The following is a 26,462-nucleotide window of genomic DNA, read 5'->3' on the forward strand; positions in this document are numbered from 1 at the left end:
TCCTTCACTGGCAACAACAGCACTGTTATAGTTAATAGAGTATTTAAAAAAAAAGTCTGCACCTGTGCATGCTCAACAACTAACGAGCCCTTGTTAATATTCCTGATATCAGAATTGCATATTGAGGTATTTGTTTATGTGTCATAAGTCATATCTTCACAATATTCAACAATGATATCACATGATTTCTTCACATCACACAGCTCAACTGCAACTTGCATCTGGAAAGCCTCATTAGTATGCAGACTGAAAGGATCTGTTACAGAGTTTAATTATGTGCATCTATGTCCACACACACGATGCAACCCTAAAACAACAACAACCAAGCCCCTCCACATAACAAATCCCAATTTAACCCCTCGTTTTAATGTATTTCAAAGGAACTGTACATTTCGCTTTAGATTTTATCATCATGAGCCTTCCCAACATTAAGACTGACTTCCAGGAACAGTAACATTGAAAAAGAACCTCTTGCACACAACAGACGTATCTAGACGTAACGATGTAGCATAATTAAACAGGTAGGCAGGAAACCTGAATGTTACGTCCATCACAAGAAGAACCAGCAACTAATGACATGGATGAAAGGGAAGAAGAGGTTTGGAGCAGCAAGTTATTCCTGACTCATGGTCTTATTTTACTGTTTGAAAATTGTCAAGAGTAGAAATGAATCTTGGAAAATGCTTTGTCAGTGTACATCATTTTCAGTGTATTGTTCTTTTAGGATTATTTAAGCATTATTCCATTCAAATGTCATATACATATATAATCCTAACTTCTTTACTTTCATTCTTACAACACATCTCAGAACCTGCACTTTTTCCACTTTTACTTTAGCAGGTAAATTCAATTAGAAATCCCACTTTTAACAAAGTTTACTTTTTCTCAGTATACACAAGAGTACATGTAGTTCTACTTTAATAGAAGTTGCGTGTGGTTTTGCAACCCACGTTCCTCACCCTGCTGAACATTGTGGATGAGAGCCTGGAGTTCAGGGATGCATTCAGCCTTTTCACGTAGAGCGTCCAGGATTATGTGATTGTGGGACGAGCCGATCACATCGGTCTGCCTCAGCTGGCCCTCGAGCAGCCTGATCTGAGCCTCCCTCTGAGCCACCTGTAAACTCTGTACACACAGAAACACTGACCGACGTCAAAACCTACAGCACAGTCCTGTAACACTAAAGTGTTAGACACAGGAAATGGGTTACATAATAAAGACAGTTTTATAACTGCATTAAGTGTGTTTATTGATCTTTTGTATGGAACTGCATCCCTAACAAAGTCTTACAGTATGAGGAGATCCCACCAGATAGCATCGCAACAGTTACTTACTGAATCCACATTTAACACAAACTACTAATGTCCAACATATATGTTTGTAGTTATATCATTCGAGCCAGTAACCCCTTATTTTGACATGTATTTATTCTTCGTTTTCTCATATTTCCTAAATGATAACTTGCCTTGTCTATGGAAGCTTTCAGGAAATGGTCCAGCAGGTGGCGTGCTTCAGCCAGAGAGCAAGAGCTGATCACTACTGAGGTATCCACAGAGTCCAGCTCATCCTGTAGGATAACACAACACTGAATGTTAATGGGGGCATCCTGCGGTGTGTATCTATAAGTTTATGTTTGTCTTCATACCTTAGTCTCCTCTATCTGCACAATGGTGGCCTGGCAGTCTGACAAGCTGTCATTGATGTAGTCTATATTGGCATTAAGAACCTCAATGTCCTCATTAATCTCCTGAAGGAGGCGGTCCTCAGCCTCCGGTCCCTCCCCATCTGCCATCAATACCTCCCTCTTATGAGAGAGCGCTTCCTGCTGGACCGTCAGCTCCTCTCGCTTCTGACTCATCAAAAACACAAATGCACGCACAGCAAAAACAAGGAAAAAATGTCATCTCTTTCTTTACAAAAAAATTTAACTGCAAATGTAAAGGCTAAACATAAAATTGGGAGAGTTTAACGTTTGGACTTTTTCCCACATTTACTCTGATAAATAGTGTACTATCTTTTTATTTAAACCAATGAGACTAAAAACTGACAAAGAGTTTGATGGAGCCATTTTTTTTTTTATCCTGGAGCCCCAAGAAGCCCTTCCATTTGTATGAAAACACTACTATTCCTGACACATTTTATCATATATAAATCTATAGGGAGAAGAAGAAGGAAGGGTCACTCATTTCCTTTTAGTTCTTAAATGCTAATATGAAGTGAGTCAAAAAAAAAGCTGCAGATGTAAATCCATCACCTACAGTGTAGAATTATCCATTGATGCCTCATTTCTGATGATCATTTCTCTCTACTTCACTTCCACCAAAACCACATGTAACCAAAAGTAGACAAAAAGTTTTACCACATGTTTTTAAGTGCCATTCATACCTTGATGAGACGATCCATGTCAGATTCCACGTTAGAAATGGTCATTCTCTGCATGACAATGTCCATTATGCGACGCTCGAGGGCTTGCCACTTCTGACGAGCGGACTTGGAGAAACTGTTGGCTCTACTTCCAGTTGTGGTGCTGCCCAGTCCTGCTGGCTTCCGCTGCAACTTCTTTCTGCTGCAGGAAAGACGAGATGAGATGTTCCGAGAGGACAGGAGGGGAGAAGAGAAGAGAAGAGAACAGACGAGAAGAGAAATAAATCAAATCCCTGACAAAAGCAATCAGTGTTTCCACCAAAAAAAAAGTTAGTGATAGTCTGAAATAAGAATAAATTGAATAAAACGTTGCCTTTGACATTTAATGTCGGCAAGTCCGTAATTGACCACTGTATGCGGTGTGTACAGTAGCAGTCTAATTGAATTATTTTGTAGGGTTATAGTAGAAGCCATGCAGTGACCACATCAGCTCATCTTACCCAATAACTCTTGTTCCGTCCATGCTCCCCTCGCTCTCTCCCAGGTACCCGTGCACATTGTTCTTGTTGTTCCACTGCCGCACCAACCCGCTCACAGTCCTCCCAGTCTCCGGCTCAGAGCTACTTGCTGTAGTGCTGGCTGACAAATCGGCTCCAGAATCCGTAACCGGAGGCGTCTGGTTCCAACGGGCCACACGTCCAGCCACGCGATCTGACATGGGTTTGGCCAGGCGCCGCAGGGCCGTCACCTCCTGGGTCTTCCTGCGCAGCACCAGCTCCTGCTGCCGCTTCTGAGACTCCAGCGCTCGAATCTGGTACTGATGGGCAGTAATGCCAGAAAACAGTAGTTGTAAGGATTAGGCAGTGTTTATCTAAATGTTTTATTCAACTTTAAATGTAATTTAGAGTCCTAAGTCGAGTGTGCTTACATATAACTGGCTTACAAATTTCTGATCATAAAGGGATTTAAGACTTGAAATGAAGCCCTGAATAAAAGGATTATGAATGGCAGAGCATGACTTTTTCATGAATTTTCATGCCCATTCGTAATCCCTCTTCTCCAAAGAAAATAAAGAAAGACAGAAGTTAGAGCTTGAAGAGCATGTGCAAATATCTGAAACATGATGGCAATCAGATGCATGACTCAGGTTTTCATTGCATCCAGCGGACAAATGAAGGCCTTTCACTAACAAACAACCTGAATGTTAACACTCCGGGTATGGGGGACTGTCTAAATACAGTAAGGAACACCAGGTTTGGACCATAATAACAAATCCAGGGATACAGCTCAAATATTATGTGTATAACATTCCTCACACTGGTGTAACTTGTGCTCATTATCACATTGCAAAACAATTTCCCCAAGAATTCTATTTCTGACACCACAGCAAATATGTAAACATGTATGCAAAATGTCTGTGATCACAACAGTACACTGACATTTTGTGAAGTGAAAATGTTATCCTTCAGACTGTACTCGCTCCAAACACACACACACACACACACACACAACTTCTTCCCAAATGCTGCCTAACCTCTTGTCGCCGCTGCTCCTTCTTGAGCTGTGCGATCTCACGGTTCCTCTTTGCCTCCACCATCCTCCTCCTCTGCTGCTCCTCCTTCATCTGCTTCATCAGCACAACCTGAAAACAGCAGAAAATATGTCTGGTCAAACTAAATATCCTTTGGCCTCGCTCCCATTTCTCCCGCCTGACCCTCCTCGCCGTTCCCTCACCTTGGCTTTCTTCATCTCGTTGACCTCAGTCTGGAGTTTCTTCAGCTCCCGTTCGTACCTCCCCTGGTTTTTCAGGAGACGTGCGTGCTCCTTCTGTGCTACTTGGAGCTTGAGAAGATCGCGGTTCATCTCCTTAAGGCGCTTCTCGTACTCCTGCTTGATCTTGTTGGCCTTCTCCTCTGTGTAGTTTTCCATGGACACTGCACAGCCAAGTGGTGACATTAAAAGGCTGCTGTCAGGAGACATTGTATTGCAGTCAGTAGATAAACTAAACTCACTGAGATTCTGCAGCACACGGTCTCTCTCCAGCTGTGTGTCTCTGATCTTATTTTGCAGCAGGATGAGCTTCTCCTCATACTGCAGCTTCAGCATCAGCAGCCTCCGCTGACTGTTTTCCAGCTCGTCTATCAACTTCTGCTTGATCTCAATCTCACAGGTCAGGTCAGCGAGGTCTGCCTGAAAGTTGGCTGCATGTTGGAGGGTTGAGAAAAGTTTTCATTTTTTGTATAGTTTTGTGTGTAAGTCCAAACTTTATATTTGGCTTTTTTTTTAACTATAAGTCTGCAATCACATATATGCTCATTTTACATAAAAAAATATTAAGATCCTTACAGTAAATAGCACATCAAACTAGATTATCTCTTACAGGTATGCAGTAGATGCAGATAAACGGGACAATATCAGAGTGAGCATGACATGATGGGAAAAATCCATTCATTTTATTGTAGCAGCTTTCTGAGAAGCACCTTTCTCATCTGAGTCAGAGTCAGAATCCACCAGACTCTCATCGCTGTCAAAATCCCCGTCATCCTCCTCCCTGCCCTCCTCTTCGTCCTCACCCTCATCTTCATCACAGCCACTCTCCTCTTGCAGTGGAGACATGATGTCCTACACACAGGGACGCATGTAAGCATCAGACTTTGTTCTGTTTGTCCAAAGACTAAAAGCTCAGGCGCGTACTCCTTACCTCAGTGTAATTGTCATCTGAGTCGATCTCACAGCCATTCAGTCCGTTTTCGCCATCTCGCCTGCTCTCTCCATTCTCGTGAGTGTGCAGTTTAACTCGTTTCTTCAGACCTTTCTCCAACTCTGGACTGCAGAAGAAGAAAAGCATGTTACTGTAATGGGTAAACACTGGCATTTACATTTTAATTCAGTCATTTAGCTTCTATTCAGCTTTAGCTGTAAAGCACTTTGAATTGCCTTGTGTACGAATTGTGCTCTACAAATAAACCTGCCTTGCCTATTCAAAGTGAGGAGCAAAATTCAAGCAGGTAGAAAGTAAGTGCAAAAGTGTAAGTTATTTTAGGTTAGATGTATTAAGGTATTAGGAAGATATGAGTCTCTCCATGAGAGGAATGCAGGAGCAGATGCATGAAATCATTACTACAATAAATACTACACCAAAAAAATTAAAAATACCGTATCAACCTGCAATAATAAGGCAGATGGTTCTACCCCTGAGAGAGATGGCACACACTCTGAACATCCACCATTATGGCTTTGGGAGTATTGCCAAGTGATGTGCTTGTGGCATTATCAGACCTCAAATGTTATTGGCAAAGACCACTTCAGTGCATCAGCTTTATTACCAATTTTACTTTCCCCTTTGCTCTCTCTTTTACAGTGCTTATCAACCATTCCACTTCTAAAGTCCCATCTAGGACCATGTCTATGCCATTAGACTGCAATTAGCCTGTTAGGTTGTGTACTCATCTCTCCTATGACCCAACAGCCAACTGACTGAGAAATTTCTGTGTCCAGGCCAGCGTTACAACTCAGCACTGGCAGTATCCCAATTTTCCCAAAGTCCCAAATCCATAATTGACTTGTGATGTGGCTTTTAAAGAGAAAAGTAATAAGGAGGACAACGTGTGTGTGCAGAGAAAATTAGGCCCTTTCACCTTTCACAATATGGACAGGTACATAGATATAGACTTAAGAGGAGTAATTAAAAGTTTAATTAACATAAAACTGCACTCTTCACATTTCCTGTGATGTACTTCCTATTTTATTGCTGTACAAAGTTTTTAAATGGATAAAAAGTCTATGTCCCTTTCTCCGCACCTCATCCTTCTCTGCCTTCTCTCCTTCTTCTTCAGTCTTTCGATGTCCATCTTGGCGCGGCGCAGCACATCAGTCATCTCAGCCTCCATGGACATGGGCATGGGAGACGACCCAGGGGGGTGTCCGGGGGCGGGGCTAAGAGTGGAGGCTGGGAAGGGGGAACGAGAGGAAAGCCGAGCCACCTGCCGCCGCAGTGACTCATTCATGGCTTCGCTCTCAAGAAGTTTGGATCTGACAGACGAGGAAGAACGGGAGAAAGAAAGAGCTGAGATTCAAGCTGGCTGATCAAGTTACAAATTTTCTAAAGTCCCTGGTATAATCTGTAGTTTATGGTAATTTATTTCATCACAGAAGGTTGGGGCTCTCACCTAAGTTCTTCAACCTCTCGGATATAGTTCTGAATAAGAGTCCCAATTTCCTCATTGCCTTCACCTGAAGGTAAAAAGCAAACAAATCAAGTTCAAGACAATTTTAGGAGCATAAGAGCAACAGACACAGAGCTTGAGTAAGCATCTGAACAAATGATGCATCTCTCTCACGTACTCGACTTGGTGAGCAGAGTGTTGACCTCATTGGCCAGCAGGTGTGTCACACGGGTGTTGAGATGGTCAATGGTCTCTTGCATGGCCTTTACTCTGAGGCGCAGTGTGTCGTTTTCTCTCTGCATCATGGCGTTCTCCTGGTACAGGTCGCTGTAGCCCTCTGAACCATCCTCACATGCTACACGCTTCCCCTGCACGGAGCAAACACCCAGCACCAACAAAACAAATGTTTGAGCGAAATAAAAGACAGATTGACGCTGCAGCCCAACCTAACACAGTACGATTGTTGAAATGACTCCATCTGTCTGTGGCTCTTCAATCAGCTATTGTTGGACTTTGAATGCTTATCATTGGAAAAAATCCAGTTGTCTAAGCCTCGAACAGAGCGCCACTATCTGATCCAGTCACAGCTCGCAACACTCCATTACTTCTAGACTGCAGTCACATCACATCCCTTATTACTGCAACGAGGTCAGCTTGAAGTCTCTCGTCATAGTCACTTCACTTTAGTAACCATGGTGACCCTCTTAATCTAACAAGAGACTGACAACCGAGGTGAAAGACTGGTTGTTTCTTACAGTCCAGAGGTCAGAGACGATGAAATAGTGGAGACTCTAAACAGAGCTCTCTTTAATTTTCTCTCAACATACTCCACATACTTTGCCTTCGATACATACAGCTGAATAATCAGATCATCTCAATATTACAGCGTAAAATACTGCATCTTGTCAATTAATCTTCTTAATAGTCACACTGCACTATAGACAAGGCATAAGTGGATGTGCGTGGGTTCAACTAATGGTTTCTAATGTAATATAGCCATCAGCTGCAGCAGCAATAAAGGCCTCTGCTGCACCCTTTACTCTTATTCCCATTAGCGTTGTCTGTTTTTCTGCCCAGTTACTGTTCTCAGTTTCATCTCTTGCCAACCCAGTCAATGGTCTCTTACAGTGTTATTGCATCAGTAACGGTGACAGCCATGTGTTAGCTTCCTCTTTCAACTTGTCAATTTCTATTTCACAAGTCCTTTCCCTTTCTGTTCAAGCCTCATTTTCTTGTTCCCCCTCTGAGTTCCTCCTCTTTGCATTTCTGTCTCCAACAATGCTTCTTACTCTCTGCTTCCCCTTCAAATATCCACCACTCACCGCCTTGTACTCCATTACTTCCATCTGGAGTCGGGCTATCTCAGCACGCATTGCGCTGATCTGCTGGCTGGTCTTGTCTTGGTTCACCACAACCTTGTTCTTAATATTTCGGGCGCGATTGGCATACTTCAATGTGTTGAGCGTCTCCATAAAGTCCCGGTCTGATGGGCTGATGCAGGCGATCATCACTGTGTGGCTGGAGAGGAGGAAAATACGGACACTGTAAGCTGCAGCTCATACAGAAGGCAGAGTCAATTTTGAGTTTATTCTAGAATATCTTGTATTGCTTTTTTTACCTGTTGCCTCCTAGTGAGTCTTGTAACAGTCGGGTGAGTTTAGAGTCTCTGTATGGGACGTGTCCTCCCTTCTTGCTCTGATCACCTAAAGCGCTGATCACATTTCCCAGCGCCAGCTAGGACAAGGTAGAGAGACATGCATTTAAATATATCAAAAGCAATATTTGCAGCCACATTGTTGCTTTGCCGTCTGACTCACCAGTCCACAGTTAATAGAGATGCCCTCTCGGGCCCTCTCTCCTGTGGCACCTGTACGCTTGAGTCTCTCAGAGCCAGCCAGGTCCACAAAGTGAAACTTGGCCATCAGCGTCTCATACTCTGGCTGGGCGATGGGGCTGGAGTCTACACTGTTCACCTCCCCGTTCTCCCCCCCTCCATTCTGCTGGTGAGCATTGATTAAAAAAAATAAAAAATAGAGAAAATAGGAGGCAGTTAAAACATCTTGCTGGTAATTGCCACACTGTTTCATCACCTTGCATCCAGCTATGTTTAAATACAAACTTAATGAATTATGTTTTATGTCTGTGTTCATGTTCCTCATGCATAGTCAGTAATATATCTTTTTTCTAAAATCTCATTGTACTGCAATACATGCTTTGTTTCTAAACCATATTCATTCTTTCTTACCCCTTTCTGCTGAATCCCAAATTTAAACTCCCAAGAGATTTTTAGTGAAAGAGACGCAGATGAATTTTAATATCAATCTCACCATTTGCAGCTGTTGGCAGACTCTCATTTGACAGAGGTGGATGGTGAAGATGGCATGTGAGCGTGAGCTTTGGGCATTCATCTGCGTGCTGGCTGTGGTGCGGGACAGAGCACCCAGCTTCAAACACTGCAGCAGCTGCATCACACACACAAAAGATTTCCGTCACTTGACAAAAAGAAAACAGTGCGAATAAAAGCATGCAAGAAAATCACATGCTAATTTTGCTTGATCAGGCTCATGCTTTTGAGAAGAACTCATCATTTGGCATTTTTCATCATGCTGAAAAAACAACTTCATGTGGTCAAATTTAAACTCCCAACAGAAAAGTTCTTGTCATCTCGGCTCACTTGAATATCTGTCAACCGCAAGAGTTTTCATTGTCCTCGTAGTCTGTGAATCCTCTCCCCGCTTTTTAAACATCCTGCCTCCTACTGTTGTTCTCCAAAGACTCCATCATTGCCACACTTTGCCTTCCTCATCCCGTTTTGACATTTTCTCTTTTCCATCTCCCTTTGTCTTTCAGCCGTTTGATTTTTAGGAACATACTGTACAAACAAATTATCCAAAAATCAGCTGTCCTGTCCTTTTTCTGCTTCCTTTCAGAATCTGCACACTTTTTTCTTTCTACTTTGTCACTAATCTTAAAAAAAAAAGATGAATAATGCTGCACATTTTATCCAAGCCAGTATTTAGTCTTTCTCCTAAATCACCAGCAGCCTTCTGTGTGAACCCTTTTAGAAGACATTCCTAATGTACTACTGACCTCCTTCCTCTACAGTGTCCCTGTTAATCTCTTTTGAACTATCAATCATTCTGCATAGGTGGCCGTAAACAAGCCAGCCTCTCAAGAAAACTAAAGTTCATATATCTGAAAATTGTTCACAGAGTGACTGAGTCCGGCTTAAGTGCAGCGCATTAGAACTGCGTCTCTTTCTTCCCCCTCTGATCCATTTGTAGATTTTGATCACAGACCATGAGATGGTTCTTGGGTGCCGTTACATTTGTAAACTGTAGAGTAGTACATTTACCGTTCACCAAGCTTTGCCTCAGCATTCATTTATGTCTTTATTGTTAAAAAACAAGGTTTTCAAAGATTGTTTTGTAGTTGAGAAAAGACAGCTAACAGCAACAGTGGAGCTAAACTTAAGATCCAGAAAACCAAGAAAACTGGTTCTATGAAAAGGCCAAACAACACCCTGGATGATGGCAGAAAACCTTCAAGAAGATTTAGCAGACTTTGGAGAGGTGAGGTGCTCTTCTGCCGTGTAGCTGTATAAACATGACAATCATAAGGGGAGACCAGAATTCAGCAGTAGAAATTTGCCCATTCACATCTTATTAATCCTAATTTGGAGACAATTCTAGTAGACTGACATAGGTAAATAAAAGCTAATAGATATTTTAGGCAGCAATGAACATAGGATAAGTTTAACTGCTTGTGTTGCAGTCAGTCGCACATTGAACATTGATGCTAAACGGAATAATGAAGAAAAAAATCTTAACAGGAGCAAATTCTGAAGGAAAACACCAGTCATGATGATCCTTAATACACTTCAAAATCCACAATGAGGGGGATAAGCTGTTTTTACTATGACCCTCACAGTCTCCTGACATAAGCATGTCAGAAATCTGTGAATAGACCTAAAAAAGGCAGTGCTTGAAAGACCATTAAAAAAATCTCACAAAGCCTTTTGAATGAAGAATAGAAAAAAAAAATCCACAAACAAAAAAGAGACTGACAAACACACGCACAGACACCCACCTCTTCCTCTGAGTGTACCAGTCTGGAAGTGACTCCTGTGGTGTAGATGCTGCCGCTTCCATCCTCGTGGATTTTAATGTTGGACTTCCTGCTGCGAATCTCAGGATCTCTGGCTCCGTCAAACAGGTCCAGGATCTCCTCGTTGTACAACTACAACAAACACATAAGCAGACACATTACCGTCATTGTCCGTGTTTGATGCACACAATCTGAGGATTTATTAGACAGCCGTTATCATCACTCAGCAAGTTAATGTTCTTAAATCATTTCTACAGCAGAGTCTGTTGCTGTCTTTTTAATGACATCAACATTTGTTGTTGAAACAAAGCTCTGCAGCCACAGTGGTCAAAATAATGACCTCTCTAAAACCGGTGAAGTCAAAGGTCACAGGGGTCAGCTGAAAGCTCAGCTGTTCCCATCTACTGCCAAACACACTCACACACATGCATCTGTTTTCCACAAACAAAGATAACCTTTTGACCTGAAAACCAACCAAAAACACCATTAACAACAAGGAGGGCAACCAAAAAAAATAAATGAATAAATGAAAGAAACCTAAACAGAAAAATCATTGATTTATATTTATTTTAACTTCTATTACAACACGATAAAGTAATCAAATCCTACACACACCCGCACACACACAACTCCTAAATGCAGCTCAAACATTTGCCTGCCAAAAACCCCAGAGGAAATGATTGATAACCATACATCTAATTTCTCCTACACGGGCATCTCTCCCTCCTCTCGATTCCTCGCTCTTATCCATCTTCTACCACACAGTGATGAGGAATAATGTCAAAGGTAATGGCAAACATTAATCAGGACCAACAAAGCACAAGCAGACATTCCAGCTCATCTGTCTTCAAGCTGTCACTTCCTGTTAGTGAAAGACAACGATGATCCTGTTTTATCCCCTATTTGTCCCATCTGGTTAGGGTTAATTTGGACCAACATTCAGCACACACATACACACACACACACACACACAGAAGTGCACACTGTCAAGCAAGATTGTCACCATTACACCGCAATGCACCACTGTTCAAATGTTAGATCAAGTAATACTGTGTTGTGTGTCACTCACCTCCAGGAACTGGGCGCTGACTTTAAAATCTGGTGGCTGGCTGCCGGCCTCCTGGGCGCGCTCCTTCCTGTTCTGGATCCCCTCAAACAGTTGGTGTACCGCCCGCGGGATGATGCCTTGCTCTTGCAGGCTGAGGCTCACATCAAAACCCGTCCCCATGGTGTATGTCTTCCCCGAGCCAGTCTGAGACAGGTTTCACCAACAACGACAAGTCGCGTTCACTCCCAACATCAACAAGCGTGAACAGGTACTACATGCATGTACTGAAAGTAATGCTGGCTCATCAGATTTCAATAAACTCAGTGTTTGTATTTGTCTGCAGTGTGTGGTCGTCTTTTATGTGTTTTTTTTGTATTTAGACAATTAATTATTTTTTTTTATTGTAAAAAAAATATATAAATAAATAAAAATCTGGATGTATGGATCCTCGCGCTCATACCTGTCCGTAGGCGAAGACAGTAGCGTTGTAGCCCTCGAAGCAGCCCTCAATAAGCTTGTACACACAGCTCTGGTAGATGTACTGCTGCTCTGAGTCAACATCAAACACAAAGTCATAGGTGAAAGCCTTGTCCTTTCCCAGGAGGACTTGCGGTTCTCCAGGTGTAACCAGCGTGCACACATGGCAGCCCTCTATCTTCTCCTTGGCCATCTGAGGACGAATCCTGAAGGGAGAGGACAGAAGATAAGACAAACAATTAGTGAATGGAGAAAGTGATGCATTTACACATAAAAAACTGGCACCTTCACACAAACTCTGCAATCATTGTGATTATAATACATTATACAACCAGGCAGAAAATTACAAGATCTAGCGTAAAACATCTGAAAAGAAACCTGGCACTCTATATGGTGAAACTAAAAGGAAGTCCCTCACAGTAGAAGAACCGTTGGGGCAAAGTACACAGATTAACAGCACAACTGAAAAAATGTTGAGTACAGCATAATATGTACACTTCTCATTAAAAACTAGCGCTCATTGGACCACTGATGATGGCAAGCTAATCAAGATAGGTCATAGGTCATAGGTCATTATTCCAGCTGCTGTTAATCCTTCCTCTCTGGTCTTTCGGCTCTGCTGGCTTTTCCATCCTGACAGGTAGTTCACGGCAGTTAATTGCTTTCACCTGACATCCCTGCTGCAAAACTATCCCACATACTTTGAGTTCAACAGAAAGTAGTCTCAGCTCTGGAGTGTCTTTGAACCCACTGACATAATGAGTGCAGGGTATTTAAGTTTAAGATCATTTTAACTTGTTTGACAGCACAATGGCAGGAAGCCCTGCAGGCAAGACAGTTGATTAATTAAGATGTAGCTGTTAAAGACATGCCACTCTGTGAAATGCTTGTGCTGCAGCGTTGATTAACTGCGAGAAAATATAACAGAGGAATGTCGCTCTCACATAACGCACATAAAACAGAAGGCCTGCCATAGTGCGTGATTTTCAGAGGTATAACATGGACACAGTGGGGAGGTAATCACTTTAAGCTGAGGAAAAACCCATGAGCAAGCATTTACTGAAGAACTGGGTCCACCTCTCCACATGCTAAACCTCCCCCCGATTCGATCTTCAGAGAATGCAAATTAACTTCCCCTGCACTTTACAATTACACCAGAGACTTCCCATGGGATGCTGCAAACAAAGACGCACACACAATATAATATGGTAAAAGGCCAAAGAAAGCAAGAGAAATCCCCAACTGCACACAGCTGTGGTAGGATGGGACATTCACAAAAGTAACTCTGAAAACACATGCCCTACACATGTAATTCAAAAACAACCTACTGTACTATCTTCAATTCACACATGGTTCCTCTCAAGCATGCATTAAGTACCACACCCACAACTAAGACACACACACACACGTTTAATCCCCTCACCACACGTCTTTACAGTACAAAAAAACAAAAAAAAACAACGTAACGCTTCTGGCTCTGCTTCAGGCCTTAAGAAATCACTGGAGAGTCTTCCAGGAAGGAATTAAATACATTAGAATAGTGCGATTCAGCAGCAGCAGGATGTGCACATAGACAACCTGATTACTGAGATTACGAGAGTGTGACTTTAAATGTAGCTTGCAGACAGATGAGTTCCTTTAAATACTGGATGTGACCGTGACACAGAGGTTAATGAATCTAAAAGTGCTGTTTAAGCTAATTATTAACATAAAAGGGGATATGACAGAAGAGCAGCACATTGGCTCTGTACAGTGGACTTGACTGCAGTGAGAGAGCGTGTGTGTGTGTGTGTGTGTGTGTGTGTGTGTGTGTGTGTAACATTTATAGGTCGGTGGTGAGTGTAACACTGTAAGCACGAACGACAGAAAGAAAGACTTTTTGCACAAATCTCTGGGAATCATAAGTCCTAAACTTGGAGATTCATAAATCAGTATGAAACTGAATTGCGTTCCTTGGACATTCATTCACCCTGGCTGGTGTTTTAGAAGCTAAATTTTGGTTTTATCATTCAGCGTTTGCATACAAACACATGGTCTTAAGAGGATATGTATGTCTCAAGAGGAGTTTTCACTTTTTAAACAAACCAAAAAGACTCATGACACCAGCGCCGGTTCTGTTTTATGTAGCTGTTGTTGGCATGCTAACACAATAAAAAAAAAAAAAGATGGTGATCATTTAAACCTTCCATAGTGAACGTGTTGATATTAACGTTTAATTCAAAACTGTCCAACGACAGTCTCATAAAAGCACTGGCATGACTGTCATGTTGTTTTAATTTTAAGCAACACTTTAGTGTGAACGCATCCAGTATTCAACTGATATAACGTTTCATTCCTGTGTATACATTAAGATCACAAATGCTAATTTGTGTCATGGTCATGTTCATGGTTGTGACTAAACTACAAATGACACATTTGGAAAGTTTGATTCACAGATATCACAAAGATTTAGTAAAAATAAGGAAGATTAGTTCAAAATAAATATGAAAAATACATTGACATTGTTTAGCAGGTTGGTTTGGGGAATATCCTAATCCTATTAAGTACATAATAGGATCATTAAATCAGTAAGTGTCTAATTTTGGTGTTTTTAGAGTGCTTCTGAGTAATGGTGTAACTCAACGCAATGGTGAGTGGGTACAATTTTCTAAATTTGCAAAGAACATACGTTGGAAAATAAGACAAAGTTATAATTTGCTGTTTTTGTGGGCTTGAAGCTTCTTTGAGAATCATCAGTGAATATTTGAGGCTTCAACTAGGAGAGAACTGCAAAAGCCACAGTTTGTAACCTGACATTATGCCTCGCGAGCATGCAGATCGCAGTTGTAAGCCCCAAAAGCTACCAATTATTTACAGTTTTCAGGACATCTGCTTGTTTGATTTTTAGGAAAGTGATGTGAATTCTGCAGTCATTTCAGACCACAGACTGTATCCAAACACGATTTTGCATCGTCTTATTGATGAGGTTCTGCTCACCTGCCGCTCTGCCAGAGTGAGTGCTGCTGGATTAGAAATGCAGTGCACTACAATGATAGGAGTAGAACTAATAATAATCAGTGTTGATGAATTATGTTTTGGATTTTTGTGGTAATGCCTTCTTAAAGGAGCAGTGTGTAATATTTATGGTGATTTATTAACAGAAAAGGAATATAATACATATAACTCTGTTGTTAGTGCTATTTAGTCACCCTATGAAACGAGTCGTTACATTTTTATTACTTTAGATTTCACCTTTTTATTGACATATATCGCGGTCCACTCTACACAAAGGCTTACCCGGAAGGACATCACTTGCGTCGCCATTTGATTACAGTGGCCTAGAAGAGACAAAGGGTGAGGCAAGCGCGATTCGCTGCTACTTTGCAGACGAAGAAGCCGAATGTGACGTCGTAGAAGAAGAGGAAGAAGGCTACAAGGAAGCGGTCGGAATATGTTTTGGAAGTTTTTCAATTTTGTGAACAGACATGGCGTACTACACTTACTGTTCTGCAAAACTAACCTCTAAAGATCACGAGTCGTCATCAAAGAAATGAAAACATGACAAGTCCAAAAGGATGAAAGACAGAAGACGCTGGAGGTCGCTGATGGGGGAGAAAGGCTTTAAAAGTGACGCCAAAGTTGCCTCTTTTCTGCTGGAAAGGTAATTCAGCTCAGTCTTACTAATGTAAATGATAATTGTTGTTTGGTGGCTGTAGCCCATGCATGTTACGGAGATCAGCTGATCTGTTTAAACATTTTCTCCATAACCCTGTTGAAAACTGTTGATTCAGGTGAGTTTATGCACCAAAACTACTAAGTAGCTTTGTTAGATGGACAGAAATTACTCAGCATCATGTTACAAAGATCATCTTCAATCCTCTCCTCCTCTTCACGTGAGGCAGCGGCTGTGTTCGTCCTGCCTCTCCCTCGCCTCGCCCTTCCTGCTCCAGCAGATCTGCCTCCTCTCCCTCTCTCTCTTACCTCCGTCTCCCATCCCGGTGTTACACTCTGCGAATGGTGAGAAAAACGTGTTGCCTGCTAATACTATCCCTCTATCAGACTAAATACTAACAGCCTTTAGTCTTACGTAGCTAATATTAGCTTTTATTATCACGCCGGTAGCTACCTGGGGTTCACAAAACATAATATAATGCAGAACAACTAACAGTGAAATTCACTGTAAGTTATCTTTTCATAGAATATCTAACTAAATGTAACGTGTTTATAATTTAAATCTCTAAAAGTAACCTCAGAACTTGAGAAGGTGGTTTCACTCGATGGAGAAGACATCGTGACACATGTGATGTGATGGATGGATGTGATGGATGTGTTGGGTAGTGTGTGCTGCACGCAGCGTCAGGCGTGGTTTTGCCCAAGCGTGGAGTGTTGCGTTCAACACACAATCGGAAATTACAGAATCTAGCGAATACCATTCAAACGGACTCGGAAATTAAAGAATTGGAAATGAAAGAAATCTTACACACTGCTCATTTAATTAAAAAAAAAAATATTCTGATATTGACCACCATGGCCAACTGTCGCATTGAGCTGAAACATCGTGACCAGTCCTTCGGTAACATTTGTAATGCAAAATGCAAAGCTCGCCAACACAACAGCCTAACTTGAAGAATCACCTGAGCCCAGATGTAGAAATCAGCATGTAGCTGCATAACAAAAGTTGTGTGTACGCACAAAGGCAGATTTATAAAGCAGTGTGGTTCGCTTTCATAATCTTAAGCATGGAGAGCACAATTTTTCTACTCATATGGATTTCTACTCATCTTGATATTATCCATCAATAGATTCAGACTCTCACCTACTTTGTCATTTGTATATCAAGACCCTGATTGCCACAATTAAATACTCATGATAATGAAAGCAACAGTAAAAAGGAAGCCCGGTTGTACTAATATAAAACTGACAGCAACTGACCTAGCTGGGGTATAAAGAAAAAAAAAATGAAGAAATGGTCAGATTATTAACCAGCCACCAAATCTCCCGGCAGCCTGTACATCCCAACAGGGCTACAGCAAATGACCAACAACTCCTGTGGTTTCTGCAGAGGATTAATGCACAGCCTGTACAGCATACAGTCTGCGTGGAGATTGTCGGGTGGGAGGCACAGATATAGTGGTGGGTCATGGTTTGCGTCGCGTTTTCTTAAACAATCCGACAGAAGCCTATGAAAGAATCTCGTGTCAGAAAATCAAAAATTCTTAAATATTTGTTTTCATTGAGAGGTCGTCCGGTGCAATTCACACAGCTGTTAGAGTATATTGTCAGAATTATTGATGACAAACAAAACCAGAAGTCTACACAATATCTGACCACGTATTTGTGATGATGGGCGAATGAGAAACACATTAAGGTTTTCAGGGCCTAGAGATGGTTAAAAGACGCATGTCTTGTTTGACAACAGTTTTACATTTTTTTCAGATGTTCACAAGCACCAAGCCACAGGCTATTCCCATAAATCCTTCAGGGTGACAGACGGCAACATGCAGGAGGCTGTAGGGCTGGGTCTGTGAAGAGAGGAGAGATTGGGCAGATTTTGTACCTTAGGCTACGGTCTTAAATAGAGCAACATTTTAGGTTATTTACTGAAATGTAATGTTCTAAATGCTCCTCTCAGTGTCCCATCCATCTTTCTCTCCATTGTCATTCAGAGGGAATAATCAAACCAGTATGACAGGCTCTGATATGAATATTTAAATAGGTCAAATACACACACACACACACACACACACACACACAAACACACACACACACACGCACACAAAAGGACAACAAGATCCCATCAGATACCCCACAGGGAAAAGAAATTACAGCTTTCAATAATCAATCCACACACAGACACACAAGGAGTCACACCATGGCTCAGCTGGATGAGTATTTAAGCCAGCTGAGCTCACAAAGGATGGATCCATAGCATTGATTTTAAGAGCAAACGTCTCACACACATCAAGCACACAAAGATTCAGACGCAGACCACACACTCAATAAAGCACATCTGATGCTAAAAATAGCCCACAGCACCACGATTAAATGTCTGAATGAGAGAGAGGCGTGAAGAAAAGCACAGGGAAGCAGATTGTAGAGCCTTGGTGCGGCAAATTAAGGCATCTCTCTCTTCTCATCTTTGTGTTCTAATAGGAAAATGGCTCAAATACACCCCAGTCGGTAAACAAGCTCCCGCAGAGTGCACACCCACACACAAACTACTTAATTGCACAAATATCATCCTCGTGTGTGGATTAATCAGAAGGTGAATGGGATCGTATGCCTTCAGTCGCCTCAATAGTTTGTCAGAAGCTGTTAAACTGTTAAACACACAAAGCCAGAAACTCATTATCCACGTGCTTGGAAGGAATACACTTATTACAGTAATTACCCAACCACATAGTTTTAATTAAACCCAGCAACAAAGAAGAAAACAAACTCACACACACACACACACACACGGTAGAACTGCAATATCAAACTTGATGGCATCTCAATTCACTGATCCACGACTTGAGAACAAAGTTATCCAAACCACAAAGGAGGCCTCTAAAAATGTTGAGTACAGCAGACCTTTCTGACATTTACAGCATTTCTCATCATATTCCTGCTTTTGAAAGGAAAATATTTCTTAGATTCACCAGAAAGTTCAGATGGGAATGCATCACAAGCCAAAAACAACAGCTGCCTTTGAAATTCAAATTTGTCAGCAAGCATCCGGACCTCGCGAGCACAGAACAACAGAGATTAAATTAAGGCCTTTTCAAAAAAGAACGTGTATTTGAATTTATAAATGAGCAGAACTTTTCTGAGTTTCCGAATGTGACTAATCTCATTCCTAATCTAAAACATGCCGGTGCCCTGTGTATGTAGTATGTGTGTGAAAAGACTTTGTCTTTGGATATCTGCAGCGGACACAGCAGGGCGTCCTACAACAAGTGGCGAGGGAATGCAGCTTCACAAATGCAGCTCACGCAGCACAGCACACTGTGAAGCTTGTGTGAAGTTTATCAGCTTCAGTAGTACACATGCCTCGCAGCGTATCTGATATTTTACAGGTTGGTCACACATTTATGGAAGAAAAAAAAAAAGAGCAATGTGGAGTAAAAAGAAAAAGTTGTCATTCTAAATTTGGCATTTGCAAACAGATCTAGTTTGTACATCCTAAACAAAAATAATCAAACATCAAACATCTCAGGATATCAGAATGCATTTCTTTTTCCACTTTGTGTTTCATGTCAGAGGCATCATGAACATGTTTGTGGGCAGGTCTGGCACAAAGAAAACAATGAACAAAGTCATTGTGAAAAAAAAAAAAAACACGAAAAGAGAGTCTTGAAAGTTGTCTGAAGAAGCATCATTTTCATACAAAATTTAACTTCTAAGAAAAAAAATGGGCAACCACATGAACAGTTATCATATTTCAATGAATGTTCCATTTTTAAGAGGATAAAAGTTTTGTCATACTGTTTTAGCAGGAAGACATTCAATTAGTGCCACAACATTTGACAATTTGCTCCAAACACACACACATTTAGCTGGCACTCTTTCAGGAGCTCCAGTTTCCTTGGGAACTGCACACACTCTATTGGGTGCATGTGTGAGCATATGTTAGTGTTTAAGCCAGTAAAAAGAATACTATCCTGATGGTGCTTACATTGTTAAACTGCAAATGCTAAAGGCTCATCATGTTCACTTATACAGTAATCTTCACCTTAATCTCAGTTGTTGACCTACTGTCCAGTCATAATCCAGAAAATAGCCGGGACCAAATGCCAAGTCCGCAACCAACAAAGGGGGGGGGGGGGCTCGTAAAATCAGCCCGCTGTGAATGCCAGTGATGCCCTTGTGTCTGTGCGTGTGTGCGAGTATGTGTGTGCCATAATGTGTGTGTTCATGCTCAATCAACCTTCAGCAACGGGCTGGTGATAGCCAGAGTTCATTTCCCTAATGTAAACACTTCAGTAAAGACACAGCACACACACACACACGCAGACACACAAAGAGACAGAGTTAATCGTATTCACTGGAGAGCTGTGAGTGTTTCAGAGCTCTGTTGTCTCTCCTCTGGCACGGAGCCAGTGGAGGAAGCTACTCTCCATTAAACACCATTTCTTCAGCACAGCCCATTCTTTCAGAGGGTGGCATCTTCACTTTCTTATTCACCAGCTAGTTCAACTAAACCTAAACCCCTCTTCCCTGCTTTTTGTTATGTCAGCTTTATGATCACTGCATTACAAAGTGTCACTTATTTTGTGCTCTTATGCCTCACACCTCCCTCTGTTTTGAGCCCTCCCTCAGTTTGCTGCCAACGAAAACAAACTACCAGGACAAAAACTAGGATGGCAGAAGCAGTAGAAGGCCTATTCCGCTTTCCTTCACTTCGTGATAGCAGGAGCAAATGGTCACAAATGTGGACTTCACTTCACTTCCTCACCCTTTAGGCATTTCTTTCCACTGATCATATGCCATCCAAATGGAAAACGACATGTTCAGCACTTTGAGACGGTTCCTTAACAACGGTTTTAAATGCAAACACACAGACATTCCCCTCCTCCCTTCACAGAGAGCATCCAATAAGTGTTGACAGATAACTCAATAGTTTGTTTGTCATCCAGGAAGCGGTTAGCTGACAGATTGAGACTGAAAAGCTGAACCATCTTCCCCTTAAACACACTGATCAGTGAAAATATACTAAGAAAAATACGCTTACATAGTACATTATGTGTAGGAAAGGAGTAGATCAGTCGATTAGGATTGATTTTGTGTTTTTAGGACTGTTTTTAGTAAGAGTGCTGATTTAAGGTCCGTGTCCGTGTCGCTCAAGATTCTCTTATCCACTTGGTTGAAAAAGGCTAAACTGACAGCAGCTTCAACCTTTTTAAAATTCCTCCCTCTGTGACAGAGACTGGGAATCGCACACATGCATCGTCCTTAAGGTCACATACATATGAATGTCTGAGGCGGATGAATGCATTCAAGCACGAATGTGCTAATGTCAGACTGTGTGCTTACAAATGACTGATTTGCCAAAGCCGACAGAATTCAAGATACACAAATAACTTAAATTATCGTTACGATGACTGTGTGACAAAATAGAAGGAATGGAACATTTTAACATATTATTAAAGAAAAAGGGTTTAAAAAAAATAGTAAAAAGGATTTTTGCACCAGATTTTACATTAAGTTAATTTTAAGTGTTAGTTAAAACATTTCAAGTAAAGCGCCTTCATTCTAAACTCTGCTGGGAGACGACAGAGCTGCTGGCATACAGAGTCTGAACAAAATAAATACACCATCACTTTTTTTCTTCAATTCAAAGCAAAGTTTCTGAGCCTCCAGCCACAGCAAACTATTGCACATTGGGCACCCTGAAAATACTTAGAAAAATCATTTGTTGCTAAGCTAAACGGGTGCCTCAGAGGGAGACTTTCGTGTAATCTTTTTCTCTTTTTTTTCCTTTTTAAATGGATCATGTCTTAACAGTAAGGAGTAATGATGAGAATAAACAGTCTCTCTGCCACTCTTTGTCACTTTCCACCTCTCATGATTCAGAACATGCTGCTTTATTTGTTTTCTCATTATTTTAACTTGTATTCTCTCTGTGAAAAAGTAAACCGCCTGAAGCACAATGCCTCTGCGCTAGCTGTTAAAACTAAAGAAAAAATGGGGTGGTTGGTGGCATAGTGGGTTGTGCAGGCACCCCATGGATAGAGGCCACAGTCATCGCTGCAGCTGGCCCCGGTTCGTTGTCTTTCTTCTACTGTCCCGTCCACTAAAGGCATAAGAAGCCCCAACAATGTAATTACAAAAAAATGAAATTGTTTCTACTTGAGCCTTCATTTGAATTAATCAATGCTCTCACAATAATTGCAGAAATAAGTAGAGGGAAACATCTAGACATGACAAGAAAATACTTTAAAAAGCAAACAAAGGGGTAGTGCACTGTGCATCACTTGTTTCATTTAACTGCAGATTTTCGGGATGAAAAGAAAAATTCTGAGAAAAAGTGGCAGGTACCACGTAAATATGTGAAAGCAAACGGCACTTCTCTCACCATTTCATGGGAGCTTTAAAATCCCTTCTACAGCTGACAGACAAAGAAACATTTGCTTGAAAGGGATAATGTCTATATGACTGCTTGCAGAAATAACTGACTGGGATGAATACATGTATGGATTCATAGCTGCAGCTGACTGTCTCCTAAAACAACAACAAAAAAAAACCAGCCTGTGTTGATGCCTGGCTCCTGCTGCTCTCTCCTCCAAACAGACTGCAGTGATGCTTTATTTCCCTCTGTCATTAACCCACTCATTAGAACCCCCTCGGAAAGATTAATGTAAAACTTGTCATTACATACAAAGCTTCTCTCACACACCTCATTTTCTTTGTATTAACCAGCTTTGCTCTGGTAGTGACACCTGTTTCCTAAACGGGAGTCGGGAGTGTCCACTTGCAACGCTGTCCGTCATTGATGCAAAACTTTTTATAAAAAGGGAAGCAGGAAGTGCTGATGTGTTCTATATATATTCATTAGGGGTGTGCATCTCTCCCTTATGAGTTTATCAAATCCATATATAGACACATGGAGTGATACGATTTGATACAACATCTTTTACTTCTGCTGTAATGCGTGCATCATGTTAGGAAAGCCATCTCTCAATCACACTATAAGGTCACTGCAAATCCTTATCAGATAAAAATCAGGCTGTAATTATCCTTTGACCTTGCCAAGTTGTGGCTAAGCTGTGGTTGTAAAAGCTTTCAGTATACATATCATCAATGTGTGTGTTGTTGTAGTTCTTGTTAGTGCTGGCTGCAATAGTTTCCACGGATTTTGCAAAGATTTTCTCCAAGCAGTAGCATTGCCAGACAGTATATTGTTTTTATGTCACAAGCAATGTCTGTGGGCGTATGCACCACCTTTGGTGCTAGACCGGAGTGGAGCATCTGACATATCGACCTGCAGACACACTATTTAAATAGTGTTAACACGCCACCTACTCTGCATGGTGTTGTCTCTAAAGTTAACCAACTAAGGTACCTGTGCAACTGTATCATGAAGCCATTGTCAAATTTATGGTACACTTACATGAATCAAGGGCTCTGCGTATAAGTTTCATTACTCCGAGGAGGTTAAAAAACTGGGATCTGATTCAAATATTCTAATCTTTACACCTTATATTTATCACTGAATCTCTCCTCTTTTTTTTCTGTGTTTGCCATCGTCAGTGCTGAATGACCCGTGTGAAATTAATTCAGTTATGTAGGACACAGTTTGTATTCTTTGGTTAAGCTTTTGTGAAAAGAGATTGGAAGCATTTCCAAGGAAGATTCAGATCACACTATTTATTTTTCAGTGCAGACCAGTTTGAACATGCCTGAAGGAAGTCTTAAAGTAAATGGATCCGGTCACCTGTGTTTGCTCTTATAACTTGAGAGCACTGATTGTTCCATAAAGTTTCCACAAAGACCTTTGAAAAGTTTTAGTTCAGCACAATAAAAAATAGATATAAAAGATACAAGAGTCATCCATGATAGAAAATCTTCCAAAGAGCATTTAATGTGCTCAGAGGCGCTTCCCTTCCATTTCCGAGCCTGTTGGCGCCTGTTAGAGGTAGCTGGTATTCCAAATTGCTTCAGGATGCATCCCTGCTGATTTCACCGTCAGCTGCTTGGGTGTTGTCTCCACATATATGCCACAGCCTCAATTTCTCATAAACTCTAATAGCACTTTACCACGAAATAATGCACAAGCACCTCCATTTATCATCCGCTCAATCACATTGATCCTCAAGTGAACGGGAATATGAAACTACTTCTTGTACAGCTGCCAAACCCCCAGCCATGCATGCTTATTAGCATAATGCATCACACCGACTTCAAGAATTTCACTTAGGATGCTGGGTAGTTAGCTTTAGAAGCAGCAACTCAGCAAAGCTAGTCAAAATTGTCAGTGTCTTTTGTCACAACAAAACGTATTTTATACTGATTTTTTGTTTGTTTTCTTCAGTGGGACAGAATGATCCACGTCAAAAGTTTAAGACCAGAGGATCATTTCCAAATTAATCTGTTGAAGTTTTCTCCAAAGAAGTCAACAATCTTTCAACCTGCAGGATTTATTACCAAGCCCTCAGATCCTCTAATTTAACCTATGTTTAACCAAACACACAGAGTGTGACAGCATGCGCATTACAGTTCCAATCCAGTAAAAGAGCAAAATGCACTGACCACCTGAGATAACCTTCCGATCACAGTCTCATAGCATTGTTTACTGAACAGGGCTGTTTTTCTCTTGACCAAAGAGATTACCCATCTGCACAGAGATTACATAAACAGGAGCACTGTGTCTCCATCTGGTTCTGTTCTGCGGGCTTGTACCATACCTCCAAATTCAGATTAGGATTAATCCAACTGACACAGCCATGTGTGTTTTGTCTGTGTCCACGTCATAAAAGTGGACATGCTAGTGTTTTCTCTTTCCTTTCCTCATTCCTCATAGACAGAAGGAAGCTGATATTATGACAGCAACACAACTGTACACAAAGCTTTGATTAAAAAGTGTGCGTGAAGTTTAACTGCAGCTGTTTTTAAACTGTTCCTCACACCATGACACAAAATCCCCCCCCCAAAAAAGAATCTGCATAATCACAAAGACTGAAAAGAGTGGCAACGAAGCCACATGAACTAAATGTCCAGTTTGTGTGTGTGTGCTCGACAAACCCAGCTGGGTTCTTATCACTGCCTGTGTGAGCATGTCTGAGCCACGTTCCCATAGCAACCGGGAAAAGATAACTCGGGGCAGATACTCTCAAAGAAGTCCACAACTGTGAGGAGGAGGGGAAAAAAAATTCCTTAAAACTTGGGAAGTGCAACCCTTTTTCCTCTGTTTTCTTAGCAGTAAAATAAGATGTCTTACAGGAAATTACACCCAGCATGGGTGGGTGTGTATTTGTTTAGGAATACAAGGTTAACTGAAAAGAAAGGAGGGCAAAAAGTGAAAGGAAATTTTTCAGTTTTAGGTTCCGACTACACATTGTTGACAGAGAGTGGATGAGGAGAGACGGAATGACAGAAAGGAGGTCACAAGGATTATAATTTCTATTTCTGCAAATGTCTTAATGCAAGCGAGTTTGACTTATTTAGGAGCCAAGTGGACATTGTTTCTTCTTTTCATTCTTTTGTGAAACGTTGCTCACAAGTCTAGTTGAAGCAAGTTGAAGGTGTCCTAGAAAAGTACAAAAGCAGCCCCCTTCGTCAGCCTGCACCTGACTGAAAACTTGAAAATCTGTAAAGGTGCAGCCGATTAATGTTCTTTGAACAATTCCCTCTGTTCCCCGCTTACTGTATCTGCTTCTGCCATCAAGGAGAGCATGACAGAGGGAAAAAGAGAACAACAAAGGCTGGGTGAAATGGCAATTCTAGAAGACTGTTGCATGTTTGACACGAAAAGACGCGAGAACTCAGGGAAATTGCCTCAGCCTATTTTGGGTTAGGAGCTCTGGGCATATCGGTGACCATGAAATGAAATGAGAGAAGCGCCGAGGTGCAGCGATGGATAGAGGAAATGCAGAGCAGTGGCTGTTAGGGTCAAAACAAGATGACTAACAAGAAAGAATGGATCTGAGAGAAAGAGTGGAAGTAGATCCAATTCTAAATCCGATGGTCAGACCAAAAAAAAAGCTGTTTTTTTTTCAGACAGTTTAAATAGACTAATCAAACTAAAATATTACAGGTCACCCTATTTAATCCAGCATATGACTTCTGAGGGATGGTGGCACTTTAAACCAAATCACTACCTCAGGATGCTAAACTGCTGATAATCACACAGATATAATCACACAGGTTTAATGTTCACAGTGCTGAGCATCTGAACATTTGAGCCAAAAAACACAAAATAAAGCTGATGGCGCAGGCAGCATCTGTAGTTTGGTTAGGAAGTCAAAATATTGGTTCAGTTAAAACCTTGACCTTATTTCACAACAATCCGTCCAATAACAATGGACACACATCTATGTGTTATACATCTCCAAAGCATATAATATCCACAAATGTAATCAACAGCTATAAAAGGGTTCTCTGGAGCTTAATCGCTGAGTGTTGCCTTACTGACTGAGGAATTAGGATTTCCAAAAGCTAAAGCTTGGGTGTAAATACACCCAACAGCAATCAACACCTTTCTTTTAATTTAAAGCTTTAAGTAAAAAGGCTGTCCATCAAAGTGCTTCCATCAACTTTGTGCTTTTAAAAGAAAAAAAGAAAAAAAGGAGGATTCCAGAACAGTGCAGCTAAGAGATTTTGATTATTGAGCTACAGTGGGC

At 41.3% G+C, this 26,462-nt stretch overlaps 1 protein-coding gene across 1 annotated transcript in view; it reads right to left on the bottom strand.

Moving 5' to 3' along the window:
• kif21b (kinesin family member 21B) overlaps positions 1-26,462 on the bottom strand; it is a 64,840-nt gene that overhangs the window by 25,757 nt on the left and 12,621 nt on the right. The window contains exons 2-21 of the mRNA XM_072382482.1: positions 12,146-12,368; positions 11,707-11,889; positions 10,620-10,769; positions 8,858-8,992; positions 8,348-8,530; positions 8,149-8,264; positions 7,853-8,048; positions 6,709-6,898; positions 6,534-6,597; positions 6,166-6,396; positions 5,066-5,192; positions 4,845-4,986; positions 4,377-4,565; positions 4,099-4,298; positions 3,899-4,006; positions 2,865-3,181; positions 2,386-2,563; positions 1,646-1,849; positions 1,466-1,567; positions 960-1,125 (exon numbers count right to left, since the gene is read on the bottom strand). Coding sequence (XP_072238583.1) covers positions 960-1,125; positions 1,466-1,567; positions 1,646-1,849; positions 2,386-2,563; positions 2,865-3,181; positions 3,899-4,006; positions 4,099-4,298; positions 4,377-4,565; positions 4,845-4,986; positions 5,066-5,192; positions 6,166-6,396; positions 6,534-6,597; positions 6,709-6,898; positions 7,853-8,048; positions 8,149-8,264; positions 8,348-8,530; positions 8,858-8,992; positions 10,620-10,769; positions 11,707-11,889; positions 12,146-12,368 — 3,404 coding nt within the window. The remainder of the gene's footprint in view (positions 1-959; positions 1,126-1,465; positions 1,568-1,645; positions 1,850-2,385; positions 2,564-2,864; positions 3,182-3,898; positions 4,007-4,098; positions 4,299-4,376; positions 4,566-4,844; positions 4,987-5,065; positions 5,193-6,165; positions 6,397-6,533; positions 6,598-6,708; positions 6,899-7,852; positions 8,049-8,148; positions 8,265-8,347; positions 8,531-8,857; positions 8,993-10,619; positions 10,770-11,706; positions 11,890-12,145; positions 12,369-26,462) is intronic.

The sequence above is a fragment of the Leuresthes tenuis genome, unplaced genomic scaffold, assembly GCF_036924035.1.
Source record: "Leuresthes tenuis unplaced genomic scaffold, fLeuTen1.0.hap1 SCAF_3, whole genome shotgun sequence".
Lineage (NCBI taxonomy): Eukaryota > Metazoa > Chordata > Actinopteri > Atheriniformes > Atherinopsidae > Leuresthes > Leuresthes tenuis.